General features: G+C 44.6%; 1 protein-coding gene across 2 annotated transcripts in view; it reads right to left on the bottom strand.

Moving 5' to 3' along the window:
• Nucleotides 1-12,495, bottom strand: part of CREB3L2 (cAMP responsive element binding protein 3 like 2) — an 82,155-nt gene extending 69,660 nt beyond the window's left edge. For both annotated transcript variants that reach the window (XM_060279940.1, XM_035126616.2), the window contains exon 1: nt 11,996-12,495. In XM_060279940.1, the coding sequence (XP_060135923.1) occupies nt 11,996-12,103 (108 nt within the window). In that variant the 5' untranslated portion in view covers nt 12,104-12,495. The remainder of the gene's footprint in view (nt 1-11,995) is intronic.
• Between the last annotated feature and the right edge of the window lie 5,119 nt (nt 12,496-17,614).

The raw sequence follows: 17,614 nt of genomic DNA, 5'->3' as shown, positions 1-17,614 counted from the left end.
TGCAGAGACAGCAGAAAACATGACCTCCTAGTCACTCTCAGAACCCGGCAATGGCGCCCGTTTGCTTTGGGGCCAGCATAATAACCTGGGCACCCCGAAACACCGCCCCCTAGCCCTACGTTTGGGTGCGCACTTCAATTCAGGCACCAGAAGGAGCGGTGCCCCTTCTTCCCTTTGCCGGCTGGAGCCATGCCTGGGCTCCGACGCCTCCCTGAGCCGTCCCTCCTCCACTTGTTGGCCAGAGCGTTGCCAGGGCTCTGATGCCTCACTGAGCCTTCCCTCCTCTATCCTGCTTCCCCCTGACCCGCTGCTAACGCTGTCGCTGGGCGAAGTGCTGGTCAGGATGATGGGGGGAGGCTCCCTGTAAGAAGTCCCCCTGACAGTACCCAACAAAATTATCCAATTAGAGGAAGTAATCTATTCAACAGGACTTCCTTTCCTTCTCCTCTCCCCCCCCCCCAATATCTGGGTTTTAATTCAACTCTCTACAGCAGATAAGTAGAGGATGATAAACCATTTCAAGGGCAGAACTCCCTGAGCTAATGCAATGACTTCACTCAAGAAGTCACCACATCAGTTTTAGTTCCGACTCTGGGAACCCCTGAAAAAGTCACCTGTTTCCCCGGTAAGGGAAGGAATTGGGATAGTGGGAACCACCCTGACTTTGAGTGCTGCATTAACCTACTTTCATTTGTGAGTCATCCCAGAGCAGCTCTGAAAACGACAGCCAAAAAGGTCACCCATAAAATTCCCAGCAACAAAAGGGAACGTCTCCTGAAAACTGCCAACTGAGTTAAGATTTATTAACAGGTAAAGGCAATGCGTCAGCTTCTGGGTTTGCCCATCATTGCTAGGCAGGAGTTCTTCTCTATCCCCATGCTAGCCTATGGCTAGGCTCATCCTGCCATAGACAGTCACACTCCCCCTGAGGGAACAGGTACATACCTGTAGTCTGGGGTGTTCCTAGATCCATCTCTGTCTCTGGAGGCCTAGGTGGCATCAGAGGCAAGGAGTGCCTATTTCCAGCTGTTCCTGAATGAATGCTACCCATGAAGATGGTCTCAAAACGACAGCTGCTACAAGACACTCTCTTCACAGCCCCACTGACAGGTATTCTGTGCTGTCATTGGACCCAAGAGAAGGGCTTCTCAGTGACTGCACCTCCCACTCTGAGATTCCCACATACCTTTTACCATTTCCCCACATCTTAGGGCTGCTCTTCCTTTGCGGTAGTATTCTCCTCCTCCCTGCGTTCTCAGAAATGGTGACCAGCCCTTCTTGGTTTCAGTTCTGGCTAACACAAGCACATACCCTGTTCGATGTACAGTGGTACCTTGGTTTACGAACTTAATCCGTTCCGGAAGTCCGTTCTTAAACCAAAGCATTCTTAAACCAAGGCGTGCTTTCTCATAGCAGCGGGGGGGACTCAATTTACAAATGGAACACACTCAACAGGAAGCGAAACATGTTCTTATTCCAAGGCAAAGCTCACAAACCAAAACACCTACTTCCAGGTTTGCAGCGTTCTTAATCCAAGTTGTTCATAAACTAAGCTAGTTACAGGTAGGTAGCCGTGTTGGTATGAGGCGAAACAAAATGAAAAAAAATCCTTCAGTAGCACCTTAAAGACCAACTAAGTTTTTATTTTGGTATGAGCTTTCGTGTGCATGCACACTTCTTGCATGCACACGAAAGCTCATACCAAAATAAAAACTTAGTTGGTCTTTAATGTGCTACTGAAGGAATAAACTAAACTGTTCTTAAACCAAGATACCACTGTACTGGCATTACGAAAGATGCTACATACAGTGCTTTAGGGAGTCTCCAGAGCCACACCTCTAGGATGAACCGAGGGGGATAAAGGTTCACTATCGCAAAAGCTGTTTGTTTGTTTAATTTTTATATGTAGCACCAGGCCAATTGGCAGATCATCTCTGCATTACAAAGATGTCTGCAAATGTGATGCGCAAGGGCTGGCAACATCAACCTGCCACATGGGAACCCCTTGCAGATGACCGCAGTGCCTGCAGACAGACAGTCATGTCATCTTCTATCCGTAGCAGTGAGCAGAAGAAAAATGACCGCTGGGAAGAGCGCAGAGAGAAGAAACGCCATGGTGCATCTGCCCCAGCTGCAACCAAACCTGTCTCTTCCATATTGGTCTCTACAGCCACAGCAGCAACCTTCTGACAGCTTGACTTCACCTCTCCCCCAAAGGCACACAGTAGTTGTTTCTTATGTTCTGGACTTCAACCCTATTCACCCATTAGGTCTCCAATTGGAGAGGGTCTAGGATCACCCCCTTGCATTCCCGGCACATACACACACAGGCAAGAAACACAGCTGTGCCCACCACCCTGACAACTTCTGTACTTCAGCAAAGTTGTGAAGGGGAACTGGCTGAATTTGCATCTTCACAAAGGGCTCCAGATCACATGGAGGAGCCTACGGTCAGCCCCTGCCTCAAACACACAGCGGTAGCAGGAAGAAACCAGTGGAGGATCATCAGAACTGGGGCCAGCACCCCACTCATGTGTTAGCAGCTCTTCATATGGAGTGGGAGAGAGCATTTTCCTTGCATGCAGAAGGTCCCAGGTTCATTTCCCGACATTACCAGGTAGGGCTGGGAATGTCCCCTACCTGAAACCCTGGCAAGTCACTGCCAGTCAGACAATACTGAGCTAGATAGTCTGGTTATATAAATATTTGCAATAAATAAGGTGGCTAATTTGGGGATATCAAGACATGTTAATTTCCTGCAAAGCAATGTATACACATGCCTCATTCCCCTAAGTTTGAAGATGGAGTCGTTTGTTGTTGTTGTTGTTTTTCAGTGTGCATATAAAATACCCCGAGCTGTGTGCAAAAAAGGGGGGCAAGGCGACAAACCAGATTCTCAACAGCAGCTTCAGAAAGACATAGAAAAGCCACTCACTAGATAAGGTAAGGTTTATCTGAAGAGCTTATCGCAGGGCTGAACATTTTCATTAGGAAACAGGAAAGCAAAGTCAAAGCAAGTGGGTGTTTAGACTTCACTGCTCTTTCCAAGTAATTTATCTGAAGGGAGATAAGGGGAGCTCAAAGTTTCCCCAGCTCATCCCCAAGAATGATCTCAACTCTGAACTTTAGGTGAAAAAAACACAGCAAGGAAAGCCATGTGGCCTGCTGGAATCTGAACCATGGACTTCTTGCCATCCTCATCCCAATTACGTACACTCCTTTGACCAAAATACAGTTTGTTTTCCTCCCACTGTTTTCTCCAAGGAGTTCAGAGTGATGCATACAATCCTCTTCCTTTCTTTTATTATTACACCAACCCTGAAAGGTAGGTCAGGTCGAGAGAGGTTTATGTGTGGGTCCCAAGATTACTATGCAACCATCGTGTATACCTAATACTGTAATAATAATCTTATTATTTGTACCCAGCCCACCTAACTGGGTTGCCCCAGCCACTCTGAGCAGCTTCCAACATATGTAAAAACATGTTTACTTGCAGGATCGCCTTACTGCAATAAATGCCCAGTCAACCACTTCAATCAACTGCAGTTGGAGGAAATTGCATCTATTGGTATGGCAGCACCTACACTTCAGAACTCCCTGCCTATTGACACTAGGAGAGCGTCTAAAATTCAAGAAGTACAGGTATTTTATGTTCCCCCATTTGTCATTCCAGCTTAAACCTTTGCTCCTTTGACACAAAAATTGTTTGATATACAAATACCAGAAACAAACATGAATGCAACCCAGCAGTCCAAAGATAAACAAAAAAAGGTTGGGAAGAGAAATACTGTGTTGGCCATGAATAAGGAACTAAAATAATCCGCCCTTGTACCATCTTAAATTGTATACTCCTTTCTTATGGTGCAACTGGACAAATTGGCAGGAGATTAACAACCTAACCTTTCCAGTCTCGTTTCATTTGTAAAGTTAAAAGCAGCCACAGGGTGTGGGTAAAATAGAGAAGAGGCCTGCCTAGTCTTGCCTTTCTCCTCATGCAACAGGTGAACTGGCTGTCTCTTTAGTTATCTATTTTCTTAAAACAGGTTTTTGTACAAGTCCATTTTCTATATGGCAAAAAAGCAAAAACTGGAGGGCTTATATTAACTTACATATTTAATTTTAAGATTTGTGTCCTGGTGGTCATTGTATCTGCAATGTAAACTGATGGTGGTCTACTGCTATTGTTTGTATATTATTATTTTGGCTTGTTTTCCTTCTCTTATTTAATTTTATCCTTTTTTTCCTCCTTTCCTCGTTAAATCTGCAAATAGGAAAAAATATTTAAAAAATGTATAAATGGAAAGATTATCACAGTCAAGTTATATTGGCTAGTTTGCTAAATTCCCCCTCAGTTCTCCTCCAACATTACACCTCTCTTTTTTTTATGTATCTCCTACAAACTGCAGAACAGCAGGTTTGCTTGAGAAGAGGGCGGATAAAAACCACAACTCGAGGAAGAGGTTGACTCAAATGCTCAGGTAAGCTGTTGACATTTCCAAGTTCCTGGTTAGAGTAACCTGCCTTTTAAATTTGCCTGCAAGCAATGAAGCAACAGACATTTCCACCCCTGTCAATATGTTGACATTGGTTGACCAACTAAGTGGTCCTGTAAAGGATCAACATTGTAAAAGATAACAGGGTTTAAAGACAAGCTGCTCCTTTATTTTTCTTGCATAATTACAGATTTTTAAAAAGGAGGGTATTCTCTATATCGAACTTGCCAGTCAAAAGGATGTTGGGGAAGTCCCATTGAACTCAATGGGGATTACTTCTAAGTAGACGTGCACAGGATTGCACTGTTCAGTTCTTGTCATCACAACTAACTTTGTTCCACTGGCTTCCATGAGGCACAGCGGTGACTAATTTTACCTGGATTCAGGCCAGTGTCTTGCGACTGAAGCAGCTGTGCTTCATACCAGGTGTTTCATACTGCTTCCATCCCTATCCGAAGTTCGATTCGGAAAGCAGAGTCAGCAGAGAGGCCTGATTTGTGGTTATCTGTCAACGCTGCCCCTCACTTTCTTTCTTCACTTTTGGTTCACCTGTCAAGGGGAATTAGAAGATTGGCTCTATTCAGAGCAACTTGCAAATGCTCTTCAGATTACCTTTCCAGAGGCTCGCAAATATGTGCAGCTGCTGAGAAAACAAGGTGTCTATTCACCAAGGAGAAATGCTGGATTCTCTGGCACTTGAGAATCAGCTAAAGACAGAGTTTTAAAGTCGAAACAAACAAAAAAAAAAATTCCTTCCAGTAGCACCTTAGAGACCAACAAAGTTTGTTATCGGTATGAGCTTTCGTGTGCATGCACACTTCTTCAGATACCAATGACAAACTTAGTTGGTCTCTGAGGTGCCACTGGAAGGATTTTTTTTATTTTGTTTCGACTACGGCCGACCAACACAGCTACCTACCTGTACCTAGAGTTTTAAAGTATTTCACATGAGCCAATTGCCAGAGTTTTGGTGCAAACTCAATGTTCAGACTCCAGACACAGGAACTCAGATTGGTTTGTTGCAATAATAGCAACCAATAGCTCTTCCAACTCTGCAATTCTATGATTTTATTACGATCTAGTTGAGATTCCTGCATTGCAGCGGGTTGGACTAAATGACCCTCATGGTCCCTTCCAAATCTACAATTCTACAACGCCGCTTCTGTGCGCTCTGGCTTCCGTCAGGGTTTCCCATTGCCAGCCTAAAAGCGGAGATGAGCGCCGCACCCCATAGTCAAATTCAACTGGACTTAACTGTCCAGGGGTCTTTACCTACAATTCTAATTCTAATTATTATATTATTATTCCTGAAACAGCAGTTGTTGTGGTCAAAATGAAGTTGATAGTGGGAAAGAAGGTGAAGCTAAGATTCAGGGTCTTGTTTGGATTTTGTGGGTTTAAAAAAACAACAACCACACACAACAATTTTCATTTTCGTATGTGACTTTTAAAAGTGTTAGCAATTTTGTTATATCCTGAGGTGCTAGGGTAGATTGTTAACAGCAAAAAATAATAATGAGGATAATATACATACAACCAAATGCTTCTCCCGCTAATAGGCTAGCTGTGTGGGTTATGGATGATAAAACTATTTAGCAGGAATTAAACAAAAAACAACAACAACCAACATTTGTGGGTTTGCATTCCAGCATTTGAAAGTCTAATGAAAATGTAGAGGGGAATTCTAGGGGATTAATATTATGCTGGAAGGCAACACCTCCCCAACCAGTTCTTCAATAAACAGAGTTTAGTAGAATTTCCTGCTGCTAATGCCCTTGCCAACTCACAAGCAGAAGACCCCACAGAATATGCCCCTGCCTCCAAGTCGTTCCACAAAAATACATTATGCAAGGTAAAATGAGAAGCTTCAAGTGACAGAGGAAGAGAATAATATCTGACAGTTTTATGTTTTTTGCAAGGAATTAATTGCAAGGAATTTGCAAGAATTGCAAGGAATTAATTGCAAGGAATTGCAATACAGAAGACAATGATAGCACTAGAAACTAACCAAACTGGAATCTGACAATGAATTTTAATTCATCTCACTGTTGTGGTTTATTCTTTGGCGAGGAGAATCCTATGCAAGTTAGAACAATTCATGCAGGAAAAATTTCTGATGCGCTAGAGCAGATGTAGCCAACATGGTGCGCTCCAGATGCTGAACTCCAGTTCCCATCATTCCTGACCTCTGGCCATGCTGGCTGGGGCCGATGGGAGTTGGAGTCCAAAACATCTAGAGGTGGTGCACTTGGTATAGAGCTAGGGAATATTTCCACCTCATATCTCGGATACAGCTGAAAACAATTATCAGCTTCCATGTATTTCCAGAAAAGTGGAAAGAGGGTGGGGGGACACCAAGTAGTTTATCAGGGCTAGCAAAATGTGTCTGATCTCTGGGTTAGGAAGTCAGAAGCTGACTCAGAGTGTTGGTATATAAATTCTAAAAACAGCAATAGATTTTTGTTTTCATTTCAAGAAGCCCACAATGATCTACTCTGCACAGCAGAGCTCCCCAGCATTTCAGGCAGAAGCGTTTCCCATAATCTGCTCCTTCTAATTACGGCAGGGTTGCCATACGTCTGGTATTTCAAGGTTGGACGTGACATCCGGGGGAGAATTTTCTTCCTGGGTCTTCGGCAACATAACAGAAAAATTGCAGTCTCCCCGCCCCCCGCTCAACCACTTTGGGAACTTTCTATTTTTAAAAAAAGCTAAAACATTTGTTTGTGTCTGGACTTTCCCTAAATTAGGGTATCGATGATGATGATGATGATGATGATAATTTATTATTTGTACCCCGTCCCTCTGGCTGGGTTTCCCCAGCCACTCTGGGCAGCTCCCAACAGAATATAAAAAACACGAGAAAACATCAGCCATTTAAAACTTCCCTAAAGAGGGCTACCTTCAGGTGTCTTCTAAACATCAGATGGTTGTTTATTTCCTTGACACCTGATGGGAGGGCGTTCACAGGGCAGGCACCACTACCAAGAAGGCCCTCTGCCTGGTTCCCTGTAACTTGGCTTCTCGCAATGGGGGAACCGCCAGGAGGCCCTCGGTACTGGATCTCAGTGTCCGGCCAGAATGATGGGGGTGGAGACGCTCCTTCAGGTATACTGGGCCGAGACCATTTAGGGCTTCAAAGGTCAGCACCGACACTTTGAATTGTGCCCGGAAACGTACTGACTGAATATAAGAAGCTCTACAAGCAAAGCAGGTTTTCTATCAATGATGCAATTTCATCATTACTTCGCTTGAGGAAACCCCTGCCATTTTGATAGGCAAGGTGTGTGCATTGGGAGAGCTTCCCTCTTAGAAAGACCACAGAGGAGTAGGACTGAGATACAGTGGAACCTCGGTTTATGAACACCTCGGTTTACGAATTTTCGGTTTACGAACGCCGCGGACCCATCTGGAACGGATTAATTCACTTTCCATTACTTTCAATGGGAAAGTTTGCTACAGTTTATGAACAGACTTCCGGAACCAATTACACCCATGCTTCGGGTTAAGTATGCTTCAGGTTGAGTACTCCGCAGATCCATCTGGAACGGTTTAATTCACTTTCCATTACTTCCAATGGGAAAGTTCGCTTCAGTTTATGAACGCTTCAGTTTATGAACAGACTTCCAGAACCAATTGTGTTCATAAACCGAGGTACCACTGTACTGCATTTCTGCCAGGAGGGCAGAATGAGACATGCAGGGGAGGGAATACAATGCTAAGAATGGTGGCACACAGGCTTTGCATCCTCTGCAATGTTGCCCTGAGGGCTGGTATTTAAATCCCTTTCAACAGAAGTGAATATGGGGAGAAAGTAAAGGGATCGCATGAGATGCGTACTAAACATACCCTGGACATGTGAGCTTCATTCCCCTCCCACCTTCTCTCCAGAATATCTCAAATCATAGCCGGTTTACCCCACAGAGCTCAATGGAAACCACGGGGAAGCAGGACAGATGCTTATGTGCATAGTCTCATCCTAGGTCACACTAGCACAAGGTGCCCCAACATCAGTGCCGGATTTATGTACAGTGGTGCCTCGACTTACGAATTTAATCCATTCCGAAGGCACCTTCGTAGGTTGAAAAATTCGTAAGTCGAAAAGCGCCATTGGAAAGGCAATTTCCCATAGGAATGCACTGGAAACGGAAAAATTCGTAAGTTGAAGCAACCCCATCAAAAAATTCGTAAGTCGGAAAAACCCTATCTAAAACCGCCACGGTTTCCGTTCGGATGTCGAGAAATTTGTAAGCGTGCAGCCATTTGCCCCATTCGTAAGTCGAAAAATTCGGTTGTCGAGTCGTTCGTAAGTCGAGGTACCACTGTATAAGCTAAACAAGCTATAGCTTAGGGCCCCACTCTCTTGAGGGCCCCCAAAAAATGTAAATAAAAAAACTGGATGTTCATTTATAAAATATAAGATTAAAAAACAAATAAAAGCAAACCTACATTCAGCAAGTGTTTTGTGTTGTATAGGCTCCTATGATGTAAGCAATGGGCCCCGCTTGCTACCCTGCTCCCTAAAATACCACTGGTTTGCTCATTTTTATATATAGGGTGCCTACATTCTACATGGACAACATGTGCAAATGGCTTTAGATACCTATTGGGTCTGTAAATGACCACACAGCATATACTCAACACAAAAAACAGTGACAATTTGTTGTTGACAAAGGGCAGCTGGACATATAAAGGGCCCCATTACCTTCAGTAGCTTAGGCCCTCATCAAATCTAAATCCAGCCCTGCTAGTTATTATTGGCTTGCTTCCCAATGCCCACCAGCCCCAGCAGGTGGGCCATGGCACAAGGTGATGGAAGTTGCAGTCCAACAACATCTGGAGAGCATCGCCATGGCTACCCTCCGCACAGAGGTGCATCTGGCTTCATCACTGTACCTCTTTCAGGAAATGCTAAAGAATCAACTCTTTACACACCTCAGGTGTGTGTTTTCAGGACCCATAATATTCCTGAAGAAGTGTGCATGCACACGAAAGCTCATACCAAAATATAAACTTAGTTGGTCTTTAAGGTGCTACTGTAGGAATTTTTTTTATTTTGCATAATATTCCTGTAACTGTATTTAACCATCTTTAATTCTGGATTTTAAACTGTAACCAGGGAAGGATGGGTAACAAATTTAATCAATCAATCAATTAATTAATTAAACCCCTGTGCTAGCACCTGGAAAATAAACCTGCCATGGATGCACTGAAAGAACGTCCTTGATAAAGCCCAGCTGAAATTAATTTCAATATACCCCATTACAGATCACACATTGAGCCAGCCACACTTCTAAAACGTTAAGTCTAGGACAGCAAAGACTGGCATCCTGAGCTCCAAGAATTAATGCCGTAAGCAGAGAAAGTGGTTGAACTTAATTGCCTCTTGACTGCTGAGCTGCACTGAGGCTATCACATCTAGAACCCCTTATTAGGTACTTTGGTTTAATTGCAATGGGGAGTGTCCATGCCATTGCCAAGTGTTGCCAGGAACGCTACTGTGTGAAGCGTGTAACCAGACTCTGCAGTCCCAAATCAACCACATGGGCTTGCATGGCAAGAGTACCATCTGATGCCAAAAACTAGATGAAGCACCATTTTCTGTTGAAATACCTAGGCTTGATACAAGGGTATGCTTGCTTTGGGGCAGCACAGATCTTTTCACCAGCAGAAATAAAGCGTAAACAATCAGGGCCAGGGAAACTTAGCCTCCTCTAATATTTTGGATACCCCTCACCCCAGGATATTGAGAGGTGGGGTGTTGTGTGTCAGAGAGCTAGGGGAATTCTCTCTGTGAAATGCAGGGGGGCTTGTTGCTCTCTCAGACACCATGCTAGTCTGGATGGATAGGACATGTGCCATGTGGAAATGCATTAGTATATAAGTGAACATAACAACAACATTATTATTATTATTATTATTATTATTATTATTATTATTATTATTATTTATACCCTGTCTATCTGGCTGGGTTTCCCCAGCCATTCTGGGCAGCTTCCAACAGAACATTAAAATACAATAATCTATTAAACATTAAAAGCTCCCCTAAACATGTGTTTTAGGGAATATGAACTGTGCGTGCAGACAGTGCAACTTGGAGACTGTTTTTAAAATGTTATGTCCTCACAGTGGGTGGAGACACTTTTCCCTCTGACTTTTTTAAAAAGTTGATCTCTTCTTAAGGAGGGAAAAGCATTCTGCACATTTCAAAATGCTTTCTCCTCAGATGCGTTTTCCTTCTAAAAAAAACTCAGGTTTTTTTACAGTGGGGAGAAACTTTGCACATGCTCCAAGTCATTCTTGCCTGAAGTGCCAAGCATTCTAAAAACAAAAGTGAGATGGTAACAGAAAAAGATGCACACACCACCAACTTTGCTTGCTCAAATAGATCTCCTTTTTCTCCAGCAGTCTGGGGGATAAAGTTGTATGTGTAGAGACTGTGTTTGGATAAAGTTACTGGTGCACACTTTCCAGCAAAAGAAAAAACCTCCAACATCTGGCCCAAAGCACTGATTATCTCTTACTTGCTTTCATGGCTACCATTGCAGAACCACCATAAATATTCTTTGGATGCATGGCCATTTACTTCCTTTCAGCAAACTAAGAGCAGACCGGGCAAAGGGAACACCAGAAACCAGGTCTGCAAACGTTTCAGAGCTTGGAATGCTGCCCAAAGAATGAGACCGTTATTGCAGTTCTCAGAAAGACTGCTATTTTCTTGCTGACAACTCTTAATAGGAACCTCTTAATGTGCAGAAACAGGAAAGAGTCCAATCAAAAGTTTCGTAACAAGCACTTCTGAAGAAATAGGAATCACCACACTTAAACCACACACACATATATGTATGCGGGTCCAAACAGGCCTTGTGGGCAGTAATTAGATTTGCACCAAGAAACACAGATAACCCTTCAAAGTATTTTCTCCTTGCGTCAGCAGCTCCTAATTCCCCCCTTTCTGAAATTCCAAACTCCAGGCTCTCCACCATTTTTTTTATAAAAAAAAACCATATAGCTGTTTTGAGATCTCTTCACTTGCTCTACAGCGGACAGCACCTGGCACTTATACTAACACCTATGAGCAGACAGAGCTGAATGTTCTTTTTGAAAACCGAGGGAGGAAAACCTAAGTCATGAAAGGGAGTGGGGAGGTGGAGAGACAAAGTACAAGATATGCCAATTTCATATGAGCTCAACATAACTTTTTTCCAAGAAAAAACAGACTCCTCCTACATAATGAAAGCCCAGGAAGGGGTTGCTACCGGTAATAGCAGGGTGACTTTCTGAAGCCAGATGTGCACCAGCCAAAACTTTTTCTTCCACCCACAGAGTAAGCCCCACCTCCAAGTTACTTTTTTTTAAAAAAAACACTGTGGTTTTCTTAAAGAGTGGATAACTGCATCAGCAAACCAACAGAATAAAGTTTCAGAATAAAGTTGTGCCGCCCCATTTTTCCATGCCTTCCTCCACCACTACCACCGTCCAGTGTTTGACTGTGTCCTCACCGTGCTGTAGAGGAGGGCATCAGAGTCCACCGGTTCAGACAACTCGCTCAGCTTTCGGTCCCAGTGCAACAGGTTCTGCTCCCCGCTTTCCAGCCCATCCATGGCCATTTCGAACCTCAGCGATACCAAGAAAAGGGGGGGGGGATATGCACTCTTGGAGCACCTCGGAACGATCACAGAAAACAAACTTGTGCCATAAGGCTAAAAGAAGGGGGGAAACGACGACGCCCCCTGCCTTTGTGCGCCTCACTTCCTTAGAAAAGGAATAAAATAGAAGCTATATAATAATATAACTGAAAATGTCAGACACTCGCCAATCTACAACTAGCAAAATAAATAAATAAATGCAAGAGCCAGCTACTTTTGCAACCATATGTCGTCCTAGATCTCGGGCACGCATCTGCTTTCGAGCAAGACCTCCGTTTTCTATCTGGCAGAAACCTTTCCCAGATCTCTTGAAACCCCAAACTGCCACCAGCTGCTGCCTTCCCTCCAGCCCCCACCAGAGTCTTGGCTCCGCCCTCCCCCACTCTGGCCAATCACCGAAGGCAAGCTCGGGAACTTCGAAGGCGAGTGCCCAATCAGAATCCAGAATCCGATTCCCTGCCTCTTCCACCCTCCCCATTCCACAGCCGCTTCCTACACTTCCCCAGCTGTGGAATGTGGGCGGGGAAGTCCCGATTACGTCACGCAGGGGAAAGGCCCTCTTTCCCCCACCCCGCCTCCCTCGACCCTCTCTGTCCCTGACCAATAGCCTTCCGCCCTGGATGTTCCAGCCGCTCCGAGGGACCGGCAACGTTCGGAACGTAGCGTGCGCCGCAGCCAATGACCTAGCGACAAGACAACAGCTTTGGGGAAAGCCCCGCCTGCTTTTGGAGGAGCAAAATAAAAATAAAGCCTTGAAAGTAGACCCCGGGGAAATTAACCTCTTAAACTGGAGATGGGAGGGAGGGGACAGGAAATGGGTTATGATTTTTTCTTGCAGCTCAAAACCCGGGACCCAGTTGTGACTGAGTTTCTCTGGAACCGGATTGATTGCTTTATAGGGAACTGGGAGCAAAGTTCTCTTTTCTTGAGAAAGCAAACATCAGAGCAGAGCTGAAAAGAAAAGAAAAGGAAAATGTGTGGGAGGGGAAGCCAGATCCAAAACGCGGGGGCGAGGGAGGAATATATGGGCACATAAAAAGAACATTTGGGTAGTTGAAAAACTCAGGACAAGTCAAAGTTATGTTAGGAGATGTAAAAAGTGACTGATAAGAATTTGGAAAGCAAGTTAAGAAGTCCAGGCTCCCCTGGACTCACAGGACTCTGAGCAACCATGCCCATTATTCCTCCTCCTGCTAAAGATAACTCCCCCCACAGACTCATAGATCTGTAAGCAGTGTCAGATTTGCATATAAGCTAAACAAGCTATACGGTAGCTTGGGGCCCCACTCTCTTGGCCCCCCAAAAAATTAAAGAAAAAAAATTGGATGTACATTTCCAAAATATAAGATAAAAAACAAAATAAAACATACAGTGATTAAATGCATATTTTGTTATGTGCAAATGGCTTTAGATACATATTAAGTCCATAAATTACCATGCAGCATATATTCAACACAAAAAACAGGGACAATTTGTTATTGACAAAGGACAGCAGGACATATAAAGGGTCCCATTACCTTCAGTAGCTTAGGGCCTCGTCAAACCTAAATCTGGGCCTGTCTGTAAGGATAGCCCTGCTACCAGTAGATCAGGCAGTGATCTAGTCCCGTGTCCTGTTCTCACAGTGGCCAAGCAGGCATCCATAGAAAGCCCACAAGCAGGACCCATACTAGAACTCATAGCAATTCACTTCACTTTTGTACCTCATTAACCATGTTTTCAGGACATAGAACCTTCCTCCTCTTAACATGGTATATCCCCTTCTTCCACCCACCCACAGCCAGATAAATAGGATGTGGTTTGCTGAAAACAACAAAGTGGGGGAAACCATGGCATGGACTCACAAAAGTGAGGGACTTACTAAATAAACATACAAGGGACCCATGTCTATCAAACCACAGTTTCCCAGCATGTAATGGGGCCAGCCCTACTGTTCGTCTCAGTGGGGCAGCTTTCTCAGGCATCACGAACGGGCAGGAAATTGTAAGCTATTTAATTTATCATTGCTGTATTTTGTCTTGACAGGGACAGGGGAAAGCAGCTGTGGGATTTTCTGCCTCAGAAGCCAAAACAAATTTGGTGGCCTTTGGTACTATGTACCTTGGACTTCAAGGGGCGAGGGCACCATTTGGTGCTCTGCCTCAGGCAGCAAAATGATTGGGGTCAGCCCTGGGACATGTCCCTGTATGTGTACGGACACATTTCTCCCCACATACTTCACAGCATTCGGCAGGACACACTTAACATGTACACAACAAAAAAGACTCCCATGTAAAGTGTAGATTACAGGAAAACGGAGGTGGGGTGGGAAGAGAGAGCAAGATAGTAATGGCATAAGTAAACTTCAACCGAAGGGTGGAGTTGGATGTACCTCTGTAAGAATAACAGTGACACCTTTTTCTGTTCCAAGGTGCATTTCAAAGGGTGCATACAACAAAAGCAAATAGTCCACTAGTTCATTATGTAACTGTTATGAAAGAGCTGGTAGCTGCATTTGCTTGTTTGCCTCTTCTTCCTTCCCTCTCCACCTTTATTCCTTCCACACCATGGCATTAGACTGCAAAACATGGCTTCTAAAAATTATAATTTACCTTGAATGCACTGGCAGAAAGGTGGTGTATAATCAAGAAACATGACCCAGTTCTGCAAGCTTTCAATGCGGTACACCTTGAAGGAGGAAAGCCACCCTAGAAGAGCATTGATTAATTGGTCTTCATAACATCTCCTACCTACCATACGCATTTCCCAATCCCCAGATTATGTGATGTCATTGGCGAATAGTCCTAAGGCTCTTCCAGACAACCTGTTTTCCAATTTGTTTATGTGGAGATCTTTCTGATTTGTTTGTGGGGAGCACAATGAAGATCCGTCCTGATTAGATTGTGTCTTTCTTTGAAATCATTCACTTATGAAGTGCATTTCCTTATCACTTCCCTAACTGCAAAAAAGTCCAGGGTTTTTAGAAATGGATTTGTTGCAACAGAGCTCTTCCATCCCTTTTAATTGCACACCTTACATAAATCCTTGCTGCAATTTAAATAGCAATACAGTACATTTCCTCATAATGTGGAAGACTGTAAGCTGTCTGCCTGCTCTGTCTGCTGCCCAGGTGCTAAGTGTCAATGGACAACTTCAAGGCCCATGCTGTGGCCTCCACCGCATCTTAGGTCTGCAGGCTAACTAAGGGAGCACAGAGCAAGCCACATGATACATGAACCTTTCTGCTTCTTGCTGCCCCGTCAATGTAGCTCTTGTTTCCAGCCCACTCAGGCAAATGCATCATAACACGTGAGCAGTGTCATGCACACATAGCTGCAGCGCCTGCTGGAGTGAAAAAGGAACTAGAGGAGGTAGGCAGCCTGATCAGCAATAACCAGAGCAGAAGGTCATAAGGATGGGAACACCACAGCGGATACAGGGGGACGGGACTATGCAGCCACACAAAGCCCAGCATCCTGCCCGAGGCATCCACCCCTTCAGCCTAGTGGAAGGTCCAGCCCTCCTAGTTTTACCTAGACTTTACATGCAAGTATTCAACAACAAAATGGTCAACAAAATGGTCTGAAGCTCAACATCAAAAAAACCAAGATCATGGCCACTGGTCCCATCACCTCCTGGCAAATAGAAGGGGAAGAAATGGAGGCAGTGAGAGATTTTACTTTCTTGGGCTCCTTGATCACTGCAGATGGTGATAGCAGTCACGAAAATAAAAGACGCCTGCTTCTTGGGAGAAAAGCAATGACAAACCTAGACAGCATCTTAAAAAGCAGAGACGTCACCTTGCCGACAAAGGTCCGTATAGTTAAAGCTATGGTTTTCCCAGTAGTGATGTATGGAAGTGAGAGCTGGACCATAAAGAAGGCTGATCGCTGAAGAATTGATGCTTTTGAATTATGGTGCTGGAGGAGACTCTTGAGAGTCCCATGGACTGCAAGAAGATCAAACCTATCCATCCTGAAGGAAATCAGCCCTGAGTGCTCCCTGGAAGGACAGATCGTGAAGCTGAGGCTCCAATACTTTGGCCACCTCATGAGAAGAGAAGACTCCCTGGAAAAGACCCTGATATTGGGAAAGATGGAGGGCACTAGGAGAAGGGGACGACAGAGGACGAGATGGTTGGACAGTGTTCTCGAAGCTACGAACATGAGTTTGACCAAACTGCGGGAGGCAGTGGAAGACAGGAGTGCCTGGCGTGCTCTGGTCCATGGGGTCACGAAGAGTTGGACACGACTAAACGACAAACAATTCAACAACAAAAGTGCTGCCTCCTCAAAAAGTGCAGATGTGACATTTCCTATCTCAAGAAGATGACAAGGGTGCCAATGTTATCAAGAGCTCTACCCAAAGCCAAGATTATAGCAGCCGGCTGAAGGCTGGTTTTCACATCATGAAACACATTCTGAAATGCTAGGCCAGAGGGTGTGAGGGTGTTTGCATTTCTGATCCTTTCGCAAGCAAAATTTCAACTGTGCTCACATGACCTTTAGCAAGTTTGTATTAAATGGCATTCATCTTTTTCTGTTTAAAAGATGTATGATTATGTAGCTGGGCAGAGAGGTGCTGGGCAGCTGCCACTCATTTGGAAGTTCTGGTTGCACTTACTATTTATATACATTCTCTCTTGAGCTTTTTCCGATGAGCGTGGAATAACTGGCCCTGTTTGCATGTAAAACTCTGCCTCTCGCTTGCCTCCCTTCACACTGTTCAAAGCTGCACACTGCAATGTTATAGTTCTGTCAATGTTTCCGATGTAATTAATGTAAATATGTTGTGCATTTGGGGGGGGGGACTCCCTGAAAACAAACAGTAATTATATGTAGACAAGATGATTTAACCTGGGGAATTTCTCCATGTAAAGCAGAAGCTGTGGCCTGCCAGATGGTGTTCAACTACAGCTTCCATTATTCCTGACCATTGGCTGGGACTACTGGCAGCTCAGATGCAACAACACTGAGCAGGCCACAGATCTATATTCTGCCACACAGCTATGACCCCCTTCCCCAGACAGTTTACCTTCACCTTCTCACAGCCTGTGCAAGTGGTCAGTCTTAAGTGGCTGCTCTTTGTAGAATACATATGCCAACACACGATGCAGAGGCAGGAACGGTTCTGAAAAACCACCAGAGGGGAGAGTGCTCTTGTGAAGGTGTCTCATGGGCATCTAGGTGGCCACTGAGGGAACAGGATGCTATTCCAGGTGGGCCACTGACCTGATCCAGCAGGTTCTCCTTGCGTTCTTACATTCTAGAGGCCAAAGAGTCTTCCAGCCTACAAACTAACCCGCACAGAACACAACCAAGAAAGTTGCTGTTTTAATAAAGGGCTCTGTGCCCTTTTGGCCAAAACAGAGCCAACCAGCTTCTAGCTCAGGAACATCCAAGGTATGAAGCAGAACAAGCGAGGAGTCTGGCTTGGAGAGAGCCCCAAGAACCAGATGGAGAAGCCCAGAGGGTTGCATTTGGCCCCTGGACC

The sequence above is a fragment of the Zootoca vivipara genome, chromosome 10 (genome assembly GCF_963506605.1).
Source record: "Zootoca vivipara chromosome 10, rZooViv1.1, whole genome shotgun sequence".
NCBI lineage: Eukaryota > Metazoa > Chordata > Lepidosauria > Squamata > Lacertidae > Zootoca > Zootoca vivipara.
This window is presented reverse-complemented; position numbering and strand designations above follow the sequence as displayed.